The sequence below is a fragment of the Diospyros lotus genome, chromosome 1 (assembly GCF_014633365.1).
Source record: "Diospyros lotus cultivar Yz01 chromosome 1, ASM1463336v1, whole genome shotgun sequence".
NCBI lineage: Eukaryota > Viridiplantae > Streptophyta > Magnoliopsida > Ericales > Ebenaceae > Diospyros > Diospyros lotus.
Genome location: NC_068338.1, coordinates 40,372,867 through 40,393,011, shown reverse-complemented (window position 1 = coordinate 40,393,011; position 20,145 = coordinate 40,372,867). Strand labels below are relative to the sequence as shown.

At 38.4% G+C, this 20,145-nt stretch overlaps 1 protein-coding gene across 38 annotated transcripts in view; it reads left to right on the top strand.

Annotated features, from left to right (window-relative positions):
- The window catches only part of LOC127799523 (mediator of RNA polymerase II transcription subunit 15a), a 169,822-nt gene that overhangs the window by 128,115 nt on the left and 21,562 nt on the right, over positions 1–20,145 (top strand). For 21 of the 38 annotated variants that reach the window (XM_052333794.1, XM_052333698.1, XM_052333732.1 and 18 more), the window contains 5 exons: positions 3,533–4,801; positions 7,018–7,088; positions 9,486–9,560; positions 9,907–11,343; positions 11,477–11,851. In XM_052333794.1, coding sequence (XP_052189754.1) covers positions 3,533–4,801; positions 7,018–7,088; positions 9,486–9,560; positions 9,907–11,343; positions 11,477–11,821 — 3,197 coding nt within the window. In that variant the 3' untranslated portion in view covers positions 11,822–11,851. Of the gene's footprint in view, positions 1–3,532; positions 4,802–7,017; positions 7,089–9,485; positions 9,561–9,906; positions 11,344–11,476; positions 11,853–20,145 lie in introns of those variants that run through there. The other 17 variants (XM_052333858.1, XM_052333841.1, XM_052333848.1 and 14 more) reach the window with 4 other exon arrangements.

Genomic DNA, 20,145 nt, shown 5'->3' with positions numbered 1-20,145 from the left:
AGCGATCAACACCCACACGGTGTAGCCTTTTATTAGGATGAAACCGATCAGTACATCAAGCTTCTAAACCCTCATCTATATCCTCGAGTACATGCACACATTCTCCCAAGAATACATAGGACAAGAAAACCGCCTTTCTCTTCTCATGAATGGAGACCGACACTCGATCATAGACAATATTAGAAACTCTCTCAGAATGATATTCAACTGCCTCCCTTGCCCTGTTATTTATAGAAAGAGCGAACATCCCAAGGTAACTAACTACTATGGGAATATTACAATTTGGCCCCTCAAATTACTAAGTAATTACACTTATAAATTTAAGCCCTAATTGTTCTAATCTTCCAGCCGATAATCTTCAACACTTCACAGATCTTCTACCGCACAAACTCTAGGCATGCTCAACACTTTTGATAAGGTCTAGGGCATGTTTGGTCCTTACTCCTTCCGGTTAGACTGTCTCTGAGAATAAACTTGAAATTCCTTGGTGGGAGAGGAATTAGGGGCTGTTTGGACTGGTTTTTGGGGCTGCTAGTTACTAGTAGGTTGCTGATTTTCAGTAGGTAAGGATGGGATATCCCAAAACTGATATTCCAAGGAGTTATTTTGAGTGTTCTCCCCCCTGAATATCAGGTTTGGGATAATATGATTGATTTTTAGCAAAGGTTACATTCATAGAAGTAAAGAATTTCTGAAGTTCGGGAGAGTAGCATTTGTAACATTTGATAGACCTAGGATCAAGCTTGCTCCGAAGGTGGTTGTGAACATGGACAAATGACAACAACCAAAGAGTTTTAATGGGAGTTGGGAAAGAACACGAGTGTGAGGAAAGGCAATTAGGAGAAGTTGGCTGGGAGTTTGATGCTTGAGGATGTGTGAGGGCATTCTATTAATAAGGTAGGTGGCTGTAAGAATGGCTTCACCCAAAAAATGTTTAGGAACATTGGTAGAGAACAATAGGGATCTTACCACTTCTAAAAGGTGCCAGTTCTTTTGTTTAGCAACTCCATTTTGTTCGGGGTATCAACACATGAGCTTTGATGTATAATGCCTTGTTGGGAGAGATAATGACCAAGAATAAAGTTAAAATATTCTTTGCCATTATCAGTCCTTAGAATCTAAATTTTGGCATTAAATTGTGTTTGCACCATTGAATGAAACATTTGGAAGATAGAACCAACTTCAAATTTATCTTTTATGAGAAATACCCAAGTAAAACGGGTATGATCGCCAACAAAGGAGATAAACCACCGAGCTCCAATAATGTTTTTAACCCTAGAAGACCCCCACACATCACTATGAATCAAGGAAAAAGGGTAAGATGGAGTATGGGATTGTCCAGGATAAGTATTTTGAATATGTTTAGAGAATTGACAAACTTCACATTGCAATAAATGTGGATCTTGATTCTCAAATAATGAGGGAAATAACATTCGAAGATAAACAAAATTTGGATGTCCAAGTCTATAGTGCCATAACATAATTGCACTATTATTGCTAGAATGAAAATTAGAGAGATAACCAGAGGGTCTAGAGGAGGAACACTTGCTGATCGGAGCAAGTTTATTGCTAGTAGTAGTCTGTTGAATGATATATAGTCTCGAACATGCCTTAGCACTACCAATTGCCCTTCCTGAAATCCGATTATGAAATACACACTGATTTTGTGAGAATTTAACCACACAATTATGATCAGCTGACAGTTTACTAATTGATAATAGGTTGCAATCTAAATTTGGCACCAAAAGTACTGAATGTAAGGTTAGATCTGTAGAAACAGCTATTGAACCTACTCCAACAACCTGTGACAATGATCCATCAGCAATTTTTACCACCCAATCTTGTTGGCATGGTTGAAATCCAGTTAGGAGATTGGTATTTCCAGTCATATGATCTGAAGCCCCTGAATCAACAACCCAAACAATAGAAAAATTACCCTTAGCAGTCAAGGCATGGAGGGAGTTACCTTTATGAGCTATAGAACTGGATGCCAAAGTAGGAGACTGAGTAATCTGAGATTTGCCAAACATATTTTGAAGCCACTCCATTTGTTCTTTGCTGAAAACATTGGTTGATGAAGTTGTTGTGGTTTCTTCAGTAGAGGCTAAGGATCCTTTGCTCCTTCTTTCATGTGCCGGCTTCCAATCAGGTGGCTCTCCATGAATTTCCCAGCAAGTTTCTTTGGTGTGTCCTGTTTTGTGACAATGATCACACCAAGGATGCCCCTTTTTTTGTTTAGATGAAGTTTGATGGCTCCCCTGGATGATTAAGGCCGATTGCTCCAAGGCTGGGTTGGTAGGTTTCAACATGACTTTTATTCGGCTCTCCTCCCTTCGTACTTCTGCAAACGCCTCTCTAAGACTAGACAAGGGCTTTGTACTAAGAATTCTTCCTCTCACTCCATCTAGGTTTTTATTCAAACCTATAAGAAACTTGTATAGTCTCTTCTCTTCCACAATCTGCTTGTATCTTGCTGAATCATCTGCACACTTCCATTGGATAGTATCACACTTATCCAATTGGAGCCAAAATTTGTTTAAGGAGTTAAAGTACTGTGTAACATGAGAATCTCCTTGTTTTAGATCATCAAGCATGCTCTCCATCTCTAATAATTCAGAAGTATTCTCAATATGAGAGTATGCTTCCTTAGCAACCTCCCAAATTTCTTGTGTAGAGTTATAAAGGAGGAAATTCTCACCTATTTCGGTTGTCATAGAGTTGATGAGACAAGACATCACCATGTTATTTTTGGACTTCCAAGCCTTGAACCCTAGTTCTGTTTCTCCTAGTTTTGTTGTGCTTCTAGTCAAGTAGTCATCCTTTCCCTTGTCGCATATGAACATCAACACTGATTGTGACCGTTGTAGATAGTTCTGACCATTAAGTTTGTGTCCTGTAATGGTGAACATGTTGCTGTTGTCCATGGTTACAGGATTGCTGTTCAGTAGGGGTATAATTTCGGTGGATTGGCTGGAGGTTTGGTTGCTGCTTCTGCTGGCCATTGTGAGTACCAATGAGTTTGCAATTCTGGGTAGATGGTGGTTGGGTCATGGTTGATCGGCTGTTATTTCTTTAGGGTTTGGTAATCAAAAGGAAAATAATCCTGTTCTGCTACCATGTAGAAAATATTTGAGAGAAAAGAACTTAATTTCATTCATTTGGCAAAGGGTGTATAAATATATGAATACAAGATACCTACTCTCTATAGAAGTCTACTCTATTTACAAGATACTTAAACTATTTAAAATACAAACTAATTATCTCTTATTTTTAGGAATACAATTTAAACTTAATCATATTCAAATTGACTTATCTTCTTCTCCTTTTTATCTCTTTATCCTTCCTAGAGTTTCGCCTTCCTTATCTTCAGCAAATCGACAGCTTCTATATTTCCAGAGTTCGTGTAGACATGATCAAAATATTATGTTGTTGCTTTGGCTTTTGGTGCCTCTCATTTTCAACATCACCACACATAATCTTTTTAACATTATTTGTCTCAATCTTTCTTCTCATCTGTTGACTTTGATTGCAGGATCCCTTGGTATGCAGTCCCATGGCAACCAAGGACAAGCACTTCCTATTCCAATGGCATCTAACCAGGCTCAAGCACGCCATCTATCACAGAACATTCAGAATAACATGTCAGGAGTGCAAGGTTCTCCAGGTTTAACATCAGCACTGCCCCCTGTTGGTGTTTTACCGCCCGTTACTGTGCCAAATGTTGTTGGTCAGCCCTCCAATTTACAGAATGTCTCCGGAGTTTCACAGAATACAGTTGGGAATGCGATGGGGCAAGGGGTTTCTTCTAGCATTTTTGCCAATACTCAGAGGCAGATCACAGGAAGGCAACAGCAAGTTGTTCCCCAACAACAGCAGCAGCAGCAGCAGCCACAAAATCCGCAGCATTATCTTTACCAGCAGCAGCAGCTTATGAAGCAGAAATATCAGCAGGGAAGTATGCCACACTCTCACATGCAATCTCACATGCAGCAACAACAGCCACCGCAGCAACAAAATTTGTTACAATCTACTCAGTTGCAGTCTTCTCAACAATCTGTTATGCAACCTTCTGTCATGCAACCATCTTCTGTTCAACAGTCAGCACAACCTATGCTCCAGCAAAACCCACAATCAGTCCTCAGGCAACAGCAACAACTGCAGCAGACTCCCATTACTCATCAACAGCAAACCTCCATGCAGCAGCAGCAATTGATGGGGCAGCAGCCAAATTCTACAAACATGCACCAGAACCAGCTAATTGGGCAACAAAACAGCATCAGTGACATGCAACAGCAGCAGCAAAGGTTGTTAGGCCAGCAGAATAGCATTTCCAATCTCCAGCAGCAGCAACAGCAACAGCAGCTAATGAGCCAGCAAAACAACATTCAGAATATCCATCAGCAGCAACAGTTGGGTTCACAAAGTAACATTGCTGGCCTACAGCAGCGGCAGCAGCAGCAATTGCTTTTAACACAATCCGGTAATTCTAACATGCAAACTAATCAGCACCCAGTCCACATGCTACAACAATCCAAGGTTCCACTGCAGCAGCAAGGCCAGCAAGCTGTCTCTACTTTGTTGCCAAACCAGGGTCAACAGTCGGAATCACAGCCGCCACCGCAGCAGTTGATGTCTCAAATTCAATCACAGCCTGGACTTCTGCAGCAGCAATTAGGTCTGCAACAACGAGACATGCAGCAAAGGCTTCAAACATCAGGTCCGTTACTTCAGCCACAGAATGTTATTGATCAGCAGAAGCAGCTATTTCAATCACAAAGAGCCATTCCAGAGGCATCATCAAGTATGTCATTTATTCTAACAGTTTTTTAATTGCTTTGATCTCAAACTGCAAAAAGCTTGTGATCATTCTGTTCTTGGTTGTAAGTGTAGCTGTGTATTCAGCTGTTGACAGTTATCATTTATCAATTTTAGAGAAGTAATTTCACTTGGAAAATTATTAGGCAAAGCACCTATCAATAACACCAGAAATGTTGTTCATTTCAAGCTAAATGAAATGAATTTTTTTAGTCAGCCATGCTGTTTAGCCTCAGATTGTATATAGGTGTTTAATTTTTTCTTCATAATGATATCATATATTGCAGGTATATGTGTCATGTCTGTCTAGGGATGATCAGTCATTTCATGCCAGCAATGCATTCACAAGTGATCCCCATAGTCTATCCCTCGAAGATTCAAGCCTCCATATTTGGTCAAGGGGCTAACTATTGTTTTCTTTTGGTTGAAATGATAACATTGAAGTTCCATAGGCAATTGGTACAAAATGGAGGTGGAAAATCAAAATTCTACTGTTCTAGTGGAAATTTTATAGTGAAACATTGTAGTGGTTGGAAATTGAGATTGTCTTAGCTCATGGCCCAACATCAAATTGAGAAAATATGTGGTTGGGAGAGAAGAAAGAGAGATGGGGAAGAGCCTGGAATCGACTATGTGTAGGCTGTATGGACTAACTTTTGTCTCTTACCTTCATGAGGATGACACCATCCTCTTTTGTGGAGCTAAGTTTTTCAAGAGGTGCGTTATTTTGTTTTCCAGTGGCTTCAAGGCTTTGCATTGACTTAGTAAAAAGTTAAATCCATGCAAGCGAAGTGCAAAACCTGGAAGCTCTTGTTGAGGTTCTGGGGTGTAAGTAAAGTGGGTTCTATTCCAACTGTGGGGCTTAGTTCCTTGCTTAGGCTCTAAGTTTAAATCCTAGACTAGCCTTTAATCCTATCTTCAGCATCCCAACTTCTGCCATATCCCCTTTTTAGGCTCCTGTCTCAGTTTCTGTTCTTTGATAAATAAATTACATTGAAGTATGCCAAGAGGGAAAACCCTGTATGAAAAAGGAAAGAAAGGAAAAAATAAAAAATAACTGTAAAACTATTTATCAACAACAAAACTCGTCTATAAACAATGCAAAAAAGGATAAACAAAAAGAAGAGTGGTTTTTTAACCATAAAAAAGGGAAATCAGGAGTGTTCTCTTAGGGAAATGAATAATTTTCAATATTCTCAATACTAGGACCGGATCACACAAATCACATGCACAAAAATCAAAGAGGCACAGAAAATTTAACATGGCTTTGTCTCAGCAGACCTACCACTTTTAAGCCAATAATGTCTTTCCCATGAACAAACTTTCTCTCAATCTTATCAACAATCCCATCTCATGTAGCTTTAGACTTAAACGGGGCACCTAAAAGGAGCCAGGCAAATTTTGGAAGTACAGAAGCGTCCCTTTACTCTCACACAATATACTACCCTTATTTCTCTAGGTCAGTCAGTGGCATGAGTTTTAGTCTCCACAACTCTCTCGTATGAAATTAGATATAGTTTAACTAGGAAAAGAAATAATAGGAGTAAAATTTCCCTTATTGACTCACAGAAATTCTACCTGGTTGATGGGAAATCGATTACTCTCAATAATAAGCTAGTTCCTCTTCTATTTGATGGTGGCATAAAGTAAAGGCATTTTAGTTAGTTTAGGTCATATCATCTTGATAAAGAACTCTAGTTTTTCCCCTGCCAAACTTACTCTAGTTATACAAATCTAGAGAATCACAACATCTTTTTTATTTTTTAACCTTCCTCTGATTTGGTGTTCCCATAAGGCCCAACTATCCTTGTACTGATGTTTCTTATTTTGAAGAAAAAAACATGTAAAAACCTTATACTGTGACTTCCCAAGTAGTGGTCCACCATGCTTTATCTGTTGCTAGGATTAGGTTGGTTGTTCCTAGAATCCATCCACCAGACATGGGTTATGTGTGGGAGTTGTCATAATCTTCATCTAAGCTTACCACCCAATTATGCTTTGCCTCCTTAAAAGTATAGCCTACACAGTTTTTCATGCTTGACTGTGCTATGTATTTGTGCATTTTGTGCTTTTAAATGTCTTACTTCCTATTCTTTTGGCAGGTGTCGTTAACGAAGTCATCATTTTGGTTATAATTCATTTTTTAACATATGGATCATGTACTGGTTCTTAGCTAATACATACTCGTTTATGTTTTTGTAGCTCTGTTAGATTCTACAACTCAAACAGGAAATGCAAATAATGGGGATTGGCAAGAGGAGGTCTACCAGAAGGTACATTGTCATTGATATTTTAATCTTTGTAATTAAATTCTCCTGATGTAAGTCTTACCGAGCAACTTAAATCATGTAACAGCATGAAAATAAATTCATGTTGATTGTTAGAAGACAAACATCACAAAGTACAAATACTTTCCAATGATACAGTTGAATGCCAGAATTTTAATGAAAATTGAAGTTGAAAGGAATACTTGTTTTTTTTAAGTATTTTGCTGTAGTCTCATGATTATTTCATGCTATATCTGATGTAGACAGCATTCCTATTATACTTTATCTATGAATTAAATATTCCAAACTAGCATTACATATTCTATTATGCTCACCCCAAGGTATCCATCACTGACATGATAGCTCAGGCATTTGCATCTGATTTCTCCAACCTTGTGCCCAAATTTTCTAAATGTATTGTGCTAGAATTCATGTAGCAGACCTCACATAGTAGGATTAAGGCTCAATATGTTGTTTATCAATGATGGACAGAGCAGTTGTAGGTGATACGAAGAATCATTTTATGTTGTTACATACTTACCTAAGAGATGGAAATTCTGTTTTCCTTTTGAAACCCATTTACATCATGTCCTAAATCTGTGAAATTGGTACTTCAGAATTTATATAAAACAGAATGCATTTAATTGTAGGAGAGAGGAGACATGTCTCTATAGTTGTGCCTAACTTTGGATTCATCTTTTCATACCAAAGGTGGCCAGTGCTCAAATGTAAGTTCATGCAATGCAAGTACAATGCATTGTATGGTGATGTGTCATTAGTTGTCCTTTGAGAAGCATGAACGTGAAAATCGTACATGGGCACATAGTTGACACGACAAAGCATCAATTCAAAAGTATTAAACCATGAAATGGCAGGGATGTATTAAAAAGTAAGTTATAATGAGACTAAGCGTGATAGGTGTAATAGAAGATATGACCATGGATCGAAATGGTTGGTGAGTAAGAATCCATGTAGCTAATCCTACTTGGTGGGATTGAGGCTTCACTTGTTTTTTAGGTGAAAATGATTAACATTCCAAGCAAGTTTAGTCATAGTTTTCCTGAAAATTCTACCTTTTAAACTAGTTAGATTTTGGGCTTGAAAATTCCTGAAATAAAAAGAACTCAAGAACAGGCGACTTATGGATATGATTCACTCCTTGTTTTTTTTCTTTGGAAACTTATTTCCTTAAATTTGTTATGTTCTTGTTATGGTTTTTGCATTGAGTATAGCCTTGAAGAAATCAGGAGAATCCAAGTATAATCCAAGCGGCATAAATAAGTTAAGTTAGATAGTGTCTAACAGTTGTATATGTATGAGGGATAAATTAGACATTGTGTCTTCTTTTTATAACCCTTGTAATGTCCGTCCAAAAAAATGTCTATAAATAGAGGCATAGGGTAGTCGCTTTGGGCATCATTCATTCAATTGTGCGAGTGCTGTAAAGTGAGAGGAAAGACTAGTGAGAAAGTCAGTGCTTTGTATTCTCGCAATTGGTGTACTCGTAGATGAGGGATTCTTGTACTGGTTTTCAAAGATTCTAGTGGAGTTTGCTCTCGGGACAAGAGGCTGGACGCAGGATCACTATTGATGGTCTGAACCAGGATAAACTGATTGTGTTCATCGTGTGGTTTGCATGTTCTTTACCTATTTTAATTCTGCTGTTGTTATATTCTGTTGTAGGTTGAATCAGGGTGTTTGTGTTTGTAAATTGGCAAGATTGAGAAATTCCAGTGCTTCTGATTTCACAGTTCTATTTTTTTAGGTGATAAGACGCATGATCCCACTATGGACATGTTTGTCCCTTTAGTGTCCAAATTTTAGTTGCCGAAAAAAGAATATATTTGGACAAGTGTTCAACATGTTGTAGAAGTCTTTGACAAGTGCCTGACACTATTCTACATTTTCTTAGGAGTGGCTGTCATATTTTTATTTTGTATGTGTGCATATATTGCTATTTTCCCTTTGTTGTGTGAATTGTTCTTCTATGCTTTTTTTATTTTTTATGTTTGTTTGTTTATTAGTTTTTGCATGATTAAATCAATTCTTTTAATTGGCGAGGTAGAATATATGAAGTCGATCCCATGTAATGGGATTAAGATGTGTTGTTGTGGCGGTGGTGGTGATGGTTTTAAGGGTAGAATGAAACATATCTGTAGGTGGAATGAAGCTGGAATTGCTGTTTTATGAATCAAGTGCTTGTTTTCTTTGCTTCTTTTTCTTTTTTTGTTTTGCTGTGAGGAAAGGGTGGCTAATTATTGGAATATCCATTTTAGAAACTGCATATGTGTGGAATAGCAATTAGCAATTACTTAGGTTTCTGTTAATTTTTGTTTCAATTTATGTGCAAATTCTTCATTGCACCAATGTGCTCTCTTAAGATTGTTCTTGTTTGCTATGCAGATTAAAGCCATGAAGGAGGCGTATTTTCTAGACCTAAATGAAATGTACCAGAAAATTGCTGGTAAACTACAGCAGGTATTTTTTATTTTATTTTTTATCTATATCCTTTTAAAGTTCATCTTGTTGGATACTTGCCCTCCTTGACTTCGCTATTATGGTTGTAGAACTACACTCAGCTGCATGGTTTGGGTGGGCATGGGGTTTGGTTTCACATTTCTAGATGCTTTCCTGTAGAATTTATAATTCTTGAGTGACCTTATAATACCAAAGAAAGCTCAAAGCAGGTGCTTGCATAGCTGCATGTAGCAAGCATGGGGAATAAACACAAAGTTCTCCAGCAATTGCTTTACTTTTTTCTTATATTTGTATTTTCTGTTATGCTTTCTCATTACACTTGCAATATTTTTTCTATTCTTTTCAGCACGAGTCTCTTCCTCAGCAACCAAAAAGTGAGCAACTTGAGAAGCTCAAAGTGTTTAAGACTATGTTGGAGCGCACTATTACATTCTTACAGGTTCCCAAAACTAGTATTTTACCTGCTTTCAAGGACAAGTTGGGTGCATATGAGAAGCAAATACTTCACCTTCTAAATTCAAATAGGCCCCGTAAACCTGGCCCGCCACTGCAACCTGGGCAACAACTCCCCCCACCTCATATGCATTCCATGCAGCAGACTCAGCAGTCACAGTCTCAAATTACTCAGCCACATGAAAATCAAGTTAACCCCCAGCTACAATCAATGAACGTACAGAGTTCTGTAGCATCAATGCAGCAGAACAATGTGCCAAGCCTTCATCATAATTCCTTGTCTTCTTTATCAGGGGTTTCAAATGCACCCCAGAGTATGATCAATTCACTACCCAGTTCAAATATTGACTCTGGTCAGGGAAATGCACTAAATACTCTACAACAAGTTGCTGTAGGATCCGTACAGCAAAATCCTGTGAGTGCTACTCAGCAGGTAAACATCAACTCCTTGTCATCACAAAGTGGGATAAATGCACTGCAGACAAACCTTACTCCTCTGCAGTCAAGTTCCAATATGCTCCAACATCAGATGATGCAGACACAACTGAAACAACAACAGTATCAACAGCAACAGCGGCAACATATTATCCATAAACACCATTTGCTGCAGCAGCAGCAGCAGCACCAGCAACAACAACAGCAGCAACAGCAGCAGCAGCAGCAGCAGCAACAACAACAGCAGCAGCAGCAGCAGCAGCAGCAACAATTACACCAGCAAACTAAGCAGCCGCATAGTGCACCTTTGCCAGCACACCAAATGGCACAACCTAATCAGATGAATGATGTAAATGACTTAAAGATGAGACAGCAGATGGCTGTCAAAGCAGGAGTTTTCCAGCAACATCACTCAGTGGGCCAGCGTTCAGCATATCACTCTCAGCAGTTGAAGTCAGGAGCTGCATTTCCCATATCTTCACCACAACTCCTCCAGGCTGCATCTCCTCAAATGCCACAGCATTCTTCTCCCCAAATTGACCAGCAAAATGTGTTGACTTCCCTCACAAAAGCTGGAACTCCTTTGCAATCTGCAAGCTCACCTTTCATTGTTCCATCTCCTTCAACTCCTCTGGCTCCTTCTCCAATGCCAGGGGAATCTGAGAAAGTTAACCCCGGTGTTTCAGCACTCTCCAACACTGGAAATGTTGGACATCAACAAACAGCTATAGCAGTAGCACCTGCCCAATCCCTTGCCATTGGCACTCCTGGGATATCTGCCTCGCCTTTGCTTGCAGAGTTCTCTAGTCCGGATGGGAATCATCTTAATGCCCCAACAGTTGTTTCTGGCAAGTCAAATGTTAAAGAACAGCCTATCGGACGCTTAACTAAATCGGTTAGCTGGATTCAATGTCATGGATTCTTTTTAAACAGTCATATAGTCATGTTTAAAACTATAGTTGATATACTGGTTTTATAAATTGGATCTGGATGGTTTTTCTTTTTTTTTTTTATTATTTTAATTTCAGGTAAAATCAATGTCACCTAGGGCATTGAGCGCCTCAGTTAATGATATCGGATCAGTTGTTAGTATGATCGACAGGATAGCAGGATCAGCACCAGGTAATGGATCTAGAGCAGCAGTAGGTGAAGATTTGGTTGCCATGACAAAGTGCCGCCTGCAGGCAAGAAACTTTGCCACACAAGATGGGAACTCTGGAACAAGGAAAATGAGACGCTACACAAGTGCAATGCCGTTGAATGTTGCATCATCTGCTGGCAGCTTAAATGAGAATTTCTTGCATTTGGCTGGTTCAGAGGCATCTGACTTAGAATCAACTGCAACATCTGGTATCAAGAGGCGTAGGACCTGAGGTATTACCCCGTAATTTATATTTTCCTAAATGAGAATGGAAGCACTGATGCCTCAGGCTCAGACCCTAAATACCATGCCTTGCTGTTTTGTGGTTGTAACTCGGGGTGCTGGATGTGTGTTAAATGCTGCTCTGTGGAGTGTAGTATGATATTCCTATATAGTATAGAACTCTAATGTGGTTTCCCTAAAAGCATGTATTGGCATGCATGGGAGTTTGTCTAACTTTTTCCTTGGAAAAAAAAAAATTCTCATTTTCGAAGACACTTTACCACCTTATCATCATGTGCTGGAACTATGAAAGTAACTTCTCATGATATATATCAATCTTTTCTCTGTTAATCTCTTATCTGCATTGTTTGTTATCTTTTTCTGAGAAAACTCTATCATTAATGCTTTATTGTTGAATTGCACTGTGAGTATTATTATATGGTGATAATTCAAATCATGTTCATGATGCAATTAGTGCCTTTTTGTGCTCATTGAGTTTTCATCTTTGTTGCCGTAATTGCCATTGTCATCAATAGTCTTTTTTTCTTCTTGGAAGTCAGTGGTTAGAAACACTGTTTATATACAAAAAACATTCAAAGGGTAATGGAACAACATTTCAGTATCACTGAAAAAATATTAAATATGACACTTTCAGAGATAGGCAGGAGAATAAATTGCAAAGGAGGCGTAGCCTTTAAATCTGCCATGGAATATGTCTATTTTCTACTACCGAGAACCAATGGAATGTGCAGCTGATGAAGCATGGGAATCTTCTAGAGCTACCTAAAACTCTTGCAATGTTTTTCAGTTGTTGAATGTTCTGTTAGTCATTATTTTTCCACACCCAAAAAAGGTTCCAGTTGTTATTTTATGTGCTCAAAAGCTTGGTGTTAACCAAGTTTCAAGGCTGAGTGCTATTGCTGATTAGATGTAACTGCAGATGCACCTGAAGAAATGACTTGATAATTTATATTCAAACATATCATATGTTCATAAAAAAATATCGAAAATAAATCTACTCATAAATTGAACATTTATAGGCATGCATTATTCACAAATTTCACAATAGAATAAGGATATCTTGACATGATAATATACCTATCCAACTACTGTAAACTGCATACTAAATTGGTAGCAGAAAGAGAAAGTATTTCTCTAGTCAAGTAACTTTCTTCAAAATAGAACTTCCTCACTGGTGTTGCTTTGAAATGTTAAAACATAATAATAGTAAGCTACTAAAACTCAATATGTACTTTCCACAGCAGTAAGCCAATTTCCCTACTTGTAATAAAATGTTCTAAAGGGCTTTTTTATCACACTTTATGGTGGGTCTTTGGCTGTAAGGGATGTCCATATAGCACCTTAGTATCCAAAGTGTAGCCACTAGTTTTTAAGCATATCATATAAAACATAACTAGTTCTGAAAAACCTTCGAAATTCAAATTTACATTTCATCAAATGATTTCCAAAATTCCCTTATCTCCAAATCATCATCACCACTGCAAGCCTTACCCTTATTTCCAGAATCATGAAAAAAATTAGTGGGATGTCACTTTGAATAGGAAACGTGGTATCAAACCAATGATTTTGTAACAATTGTGAAGCAAAACTGAATGGGCGTCAGAATTTATTTAATTGTCATTATTTATTACTGTTTCTGATGATTTGGTAAAATTTTTATTTGTTTGGAACCTATGTATACATTTAAGTTTGAGCAGTTTAATTTGTTCTATATAGCCTTCTGTTTCATTTAGAATTATTTTCAAATTAATTACTTTGTACTCTTTTGTAAAAGGCTTGCAAGTTGATTTGTTTAATTTTTGAGTTTGCATGAACAATTGTATAGTTTTTAGTTTTTGTTTTCAAAATTTTTTATATGTTTGCCATATCCCTTTTTCCTTTTTTTCTTTTTTTTTTTTGGGGGGGGGGTGGGGGGGTGGGGGGTGGTATTTGATTTCTAAAATATTTTTGAATCATTCCAACTTGAATAATTTTTTAAGCCACAAACTAGTTTTTATCTGGTTAGCAAATCAAGCATTAGACAAAGTCTGCAATAAACACCCAAGCAAACCATAGTTTTTGTATGAAGTAGAAGTACTAATTATTAATAGTCATAACCCTTAATAAAATTACAAATTAGTATTCTTGTTAAGTTGTTTTGGAAAGAATTTGAAGTCTGGGCTATGTACAAGTGCCATATGAAGTTTTAACATATGTAACCATATTAATCGTGGGTTATATTTGTATTTTCATGTAGAAAGATGTTAGTAATTTAATAGTTGGATTGATCACCATGTCCTATTGTAAAGTGTTTTCACTCATCTAAGAAGTTGATATGATATCTCATAGGATCAAGATAACAAGAATGGGGAAATAAATTAGTGTTTCATGTTCATAAGTTATAATGCTACTGCTTACTTGGTATTTCTCTTTGTTTGTCTCTATCAACATTATAAGGATTAGGAAGGTTGGTAGCTCCACAAAGTACACACTTATTTGATTTGTCAACCTTCGGGCTTGGTTTACCTTGCCTAGCAATTTAGCCTCCTTATGCTAGTAGTCAGTGATAGTCTAGCCTATTACCGTAAAGGCCATGCTGGATTGAGAATGTCCCACTTTGGATTCATAAGCTGAACTTGGCAGGTTTCTGTGGAAAGTCCCTTGCTACAAAAAATCATTTTTCCATTTTTGATTGAGAATTGTATTGGTAGCCATTGTTGTTTTTAATGGTCTCTGTCATAATAGTAAACTCTCCTTGACCATATCATATAGATTAATATCAATGGCAACAAGTATTGTTTGAGAAATCTCATGCATCATCAATAACAACAAACAACATCATATCAAGCTTTAATTGTACTAGGTGGGGTTGGCTACACGAATTCTAGCTCACCAATCAAATGATATTTTGCCTAGCATTTATTATAAGAAGATTCAATGATCTTTATCCCTGGTTGTTGGTTACCTAGTGCAATAGTTCTTCATCTAGGATTAGGAATAGCTGTAATAAGAAATAATACCTTTTAACACTAAAAGTGTCACAGGGATTACTCAACCCTGGGTGGAGTTTTAGCTAATACATTGAACATAAAAAGGAATACCTTGTGCAGAAGATGAAATAACACACACTTTGATGCTAAACTTTCACTTCAATCATCAACAGGTTGTCATGACCCAAGGATATAGTAGTAATTAGATAGTAGATGAATTTCCTTTAGTTGCATTGTAGTTGTAGCGGTTTGTACCTAAAAAGACAACTTCCTTCAGCTGTATTGATTTGAATATTTGGCTGCCCTATTGGCGCCAAACCTTAGCTATCCAATCTAATTCAAGTCATACAAGAATATTATTAAATGAAATCTGATTTCAATCTCTCAATTTCCCTCTCTTTCTCTCGGTCCTCCCTAATCTCTTTCATTGTTTCTATTCTTTTCAATTTCCCTTCCTTTTCTTCTGATCTATCTCCCTCCAATTCCTTCCAATTATCTCTTAAACCCTAGGTACATGACAATTTGGTATTAGAGCGAGGTTAATCATTGGTTGTGATTTCGATTGGATTTGAAGGCGAGTAGGCAGGGAGAAGTTCAGACGACCCTTATCATAAATGGTTGAGCTGCGGATTTCGGTGATTCCAGTAGATTCGAGCGAGCAAGTAATTCTCGCTTCGAGTCTTGAAGATGAAGCCGAAAGTTGACTCTCGGTTGTGAAATTTGTTAAGTGTTGTTCGACTTTTTGAGGCAAGTAGGCCAGGTGATTCCGATGGTAATTTTCTACTAGTAGAATTAGGGGATCACAACTAGGAGAATTTTTTGCTTTTAAATTGTTTCCTTTTTCATTTGATTGACTATTCTTAGGGTAATCACAATCTATTAGGGATGTGATTGGTGATCCCCTTGTGTATATAAATACATAAGTTATGTACAACAAGAATTGTGAATTAAGATTTTCAATTCGGAATGCCTTCTTGAGTCCTTTAGTTCCAAACTCCTTTCCAAGCCCTCCTCATGACCTATCCCCATTCTCGATTTGTGTCCACTATTCCACTTAAAGTGTTTGGATGCTCAGTCTTTGTCCACCTTCATCCTCATAATTGTGGCAAGTTCAATCCCCGAGCCATCAAGTGTATTTTCTTGGGATACTCTCCTAACCTGAAAGGGTATAAGTGCTTTTCTCCTTCCACGCGAAAGTACTATCACTCCATGGACGTCACTTTCTTTGAACATCGACCCTTTTATCCTAACCCTACCATTCAGGGGGAGAGTGAATTTACCAAGGAATGTCAGTCTTGGGATGCTTTGAATCCTTTTACTCATACTCCTTTGTTGCCGCCCAACTCTACCGATACTCCTCAATTTGAGCCTCATCCTCCATCTAACTCTACCGATGTTACCTTACTAATTGAGCCTATCCTCCATCTAATCCTATCGATGTTCACTTACTAACAAATACATAACTTTGTGTCTAGTCTAGGAGAGGAAGTGCTCAAGATTAGGAAGAACACTGATCACTAACCGAACTTGATCAACTGTCTAATCTGGATTCAATGAATGAATGTAACATTATTCCTGACAATACACATAGTGAGGTGCCTGAGAATGATTTAGATTGGCCTATTGCACTCAAGAAGGGAGTAAGATCATGCACAAAACATCCTCTTCATAATTACATTTCGTACAAAGGTCTCTCGTCAAAATTCTGAGCATTTGTTACTAGTTTGGATGCAGTCCAGGTTCCCACCAACATCCTAGAGGCCCTGAAAGATCCCTTATGGTTTTAGATGAGATACATGCCTTTAGAGAAGAACTAAACATGGGAAATCACTAATTTGCCTTCAGGTAAAAATCCGGTTGGATGCAAATGGATCTTTATTGTGAAGTATAAGAAAGATGAGAGTATTGACAGGTATAAAGCTCGCCTCATTGCAAAAGGTTTCACCCAATCTTATGGTGTTGATTACCAAGAAACCTTTGCATATGCTGCCAAACTCAATACCATTTGGGTTCTCCTATCTCTAGCAACAAACTTAAATTGGCCATTGTTAACCTTAGGACTCTTGAATTATACCCTTAGGCAAGAAAACCCTCTCATAAACCCTCTCCAACACTCTCGGATACAGTGGAAATATAAGAACAGAAAAATGAACAACAAAAATGATAAACAGAATTGAAAAAGATCAAACCATAAAGGAGACACAATAGATTTATCCTGGTTCAAGCCAATTTAATTGGCTCTACATCCAGCAGTCCAACACCCCAATCGAGCAGCTTTTATTGAGAAGAAACTGATTAGTACAAAACCCAAGCCCTCTTTCAATCCTATCGCTCAAGTACAATCCCTTGTTCACACCAAGAAAGCCCAAGAACTTAATACACAAGTCTCACTTTCTCTAGAACAAAAGTACTCACAATAGTAACCGAGAACTTGAAAAGAAAAAAGATGATCCTTGATTGTCGCCTTGCCCTCTTATTTATAGAGGAGGCGGAACCCCCAATATAACTAATCAAATATGAGATATTACTTATATCTCATAATTGGGTGCTCAAAAAAACCGGCAAATCGCGAAAATCGACCGAACCGAACCATACCGCACCGCACCACATGACGCGGTTTTTTGAGGGGGGCGGTTGGGTACGGTTTGAGAAATCCTCAAACCGCAAACCACACAGTTTGAGGATTTCTCGGTTCGGTTTAAAACCGAACTGCCCGAGTATAATATAATAATAAAAAAATTATGAAATAATTTATTTAAAACAGATCTCAAACCAAAAAAGCAAATCTCAAACAGATTGTATAAACAAAACAGATTTTATAAACAATCTGTTTATATATAACCAAAACAGATTGTTTATATATACAATCTGTTTATAAACAATCTGTTTGTAAACAGATTGTTTACAAAACAGATTCTTTTGTAACCAAACAATCTGTTTTTATAAACAGATTATTGTATAAATAAAAGATTATTTATATATAATTTTTTATTTATTTTGGTTCATGGGCTAAATAGTTGATGAAACAATTTATGAAACCATAGAAACCGCACCATGAAAATGGGTGGATTAATATTTTGGATGTTTTGGGAAAACCGCGGAAATCGGTTTCTCGCCCACCAAACCAGACCGCGTGGTCTGGTTTGACAGAAAAACCGCACAACCGGTTTGGTGTACTAAAAATGTTAAAAATCGACTAAATCGAACCGTGCACACCTCTAGATATTACAGTTAGACCCCCAAAGATACTGTCACGTAGCTAATATATCATAGGATTAGAAAGGTCCATCCTTATTTTGTAACGCCTTGGGTGAGCCTTGGCAGGGTAGGAAATGCAGGGTCATGACTACCTTCTAGAAGGGCCCTCGAACAACATATATATTCGGTTGTATTGGAGCCATGCTCATGATTAGTAAGAATCTTCTTCGTTTTCTCTCTCTTTTCTGTTATCTTTTCTCTCTGTATTTGTTCTCTCTCCTTGCTCCCTATTCGAATAGCCGGAATTCTCTTGAATTTCGCCCTTAACCCTGTCAGACCAAGGGGTGCTGACAATTAGTATCAGAGCTGATGGTCCAGAATCGACGAGCTGCAACCAACAAACATGGCAGAGGGTACTCGCATGAAACAAATGGAAGCTCGCCTGTATGTCATAGAAGAGGGCGTGCGACAAGGCCATGAGCTGGTTGAGGAAAGGTTGGAAATTGTAGAAGCGGGTATCAGAAACACCCACGAAGACATAAGCAGGATGCAGTCGGATGTTATGGAAATGGAGCGAAATTTGAGAGATGACTTCGCTCATCTTTGAGTGGAATTTACGGGACTGAGCCAGCAGCCGAACGCCGCATTGGCCATTTTTTCTCGACAACCGAACGCGACACTACTAGTGGATGTTCCACCGAGAACAGTTTCAAGCCCTTGAATTAGGGCCGGCAATTTCAGTAACTACAAAATGTAAGAACGAGGGAGAGAGATAGAAACAGGGAGAGAAAAGAGAGAGAAGTAAGGAAGGAAAGAGAAAGAGAATCAAGAAAGAGAGGAATTGATTATTCATTCAATTGATATCCCTTCACAATGCTGTAGGTTCCTTTATATAGAACCTCTATCCAATTCAACAACAACTCTTCTAACTACTTAATAGCCTAACAAGTAGCCTAACAACAAGCTGTTATACAATCAACCCATTCCTGCCTATTGACCAACCAACTCCTTTAGTTAGACCCTAATGGTTTACAACCCTCCCAATTACAGTACTACCCCTAGGGTCGTGGCAATCCCCTTCCCTTCAAACAATTCTTGTCCCCATGAATTGATAGAAACGGCTATGGTTCAACCAATTCCCACCTTCAATACTTGCTGCCTCTTTCTCTCCTTCGTAATGTTTTGCTTTTCCCCTTTGAGTAGTAGAAGTATAGCAGCATTCACAGCCTCTGGCAATTCTGTCGCTACCTCAGTCTTTTCTTCAAACACTACAGTTCGTATAGAATGCAGTTGTGATTCCTCCTCGATGATCATCTTGCACTCACTTGTTTCCTCATGGAAGACTTTCTCTTCTTCTTCCTTTTCCCCATCATAGCCCTCCATATACATCAGCTGTCTCTTACATTGATGGTCGGGGCTATAATTGTCTCTACACCTAAAGCATAGCCTTAGTTGTCTCCTTTGCTCTATTAGATTACCCATAGTGCCATTATTATTGGAAGGTTCTTTGGCTGCGTCTTGATTAGGCTGTGTAAGCAAGGACCTAGAGTTACCACTCCCATATTGCCCTGCCAATAGACTTGGCTCGTAGAGAATATCATGCTTCTTAAAAATGGCCTTTAGGGTCACTTCCTGCAGCCTCGCTTTTTCTGCAGCTTGCCTCACCGATGTGGGTGTCATTATCTTTACCATGGGCCGCAATTCCTCCCTCAACCCGCTGATGAAGTCGGATACCAAGTACTGTTCGGTAAGCCCTGGTTGCACAGTACACACCATGGACCTCAATTCCTTAAATCGGTTTGGTATTCCGCTACAGTCCCTTCTTGCTTCAATTTGCTGAATTCCTCCACTATATTCGCCATGCTCTTCTCCCCAAAACACTCACATAACCCCTCCGCAAAATCTGCCCAACTTCCCTGCATTCCCTCATCTTGCACCCACCCTTGATACCAAGAGTCTGCTACCTCATTCAAATAGGCTGTCACTAGGTTGATCTTTTGATCTTCTGTAATCCGATAAAACTGAAAAAACCTCTCGCATTTCCTTATCCACCACCGCGGCTTCTTCCCTTCAAATGCCGGAATTTCCAATCTTGGTATAGGGACATGGGTGTGGGTCGTGGGCTGTGGATTCCTCGCCTATGTTT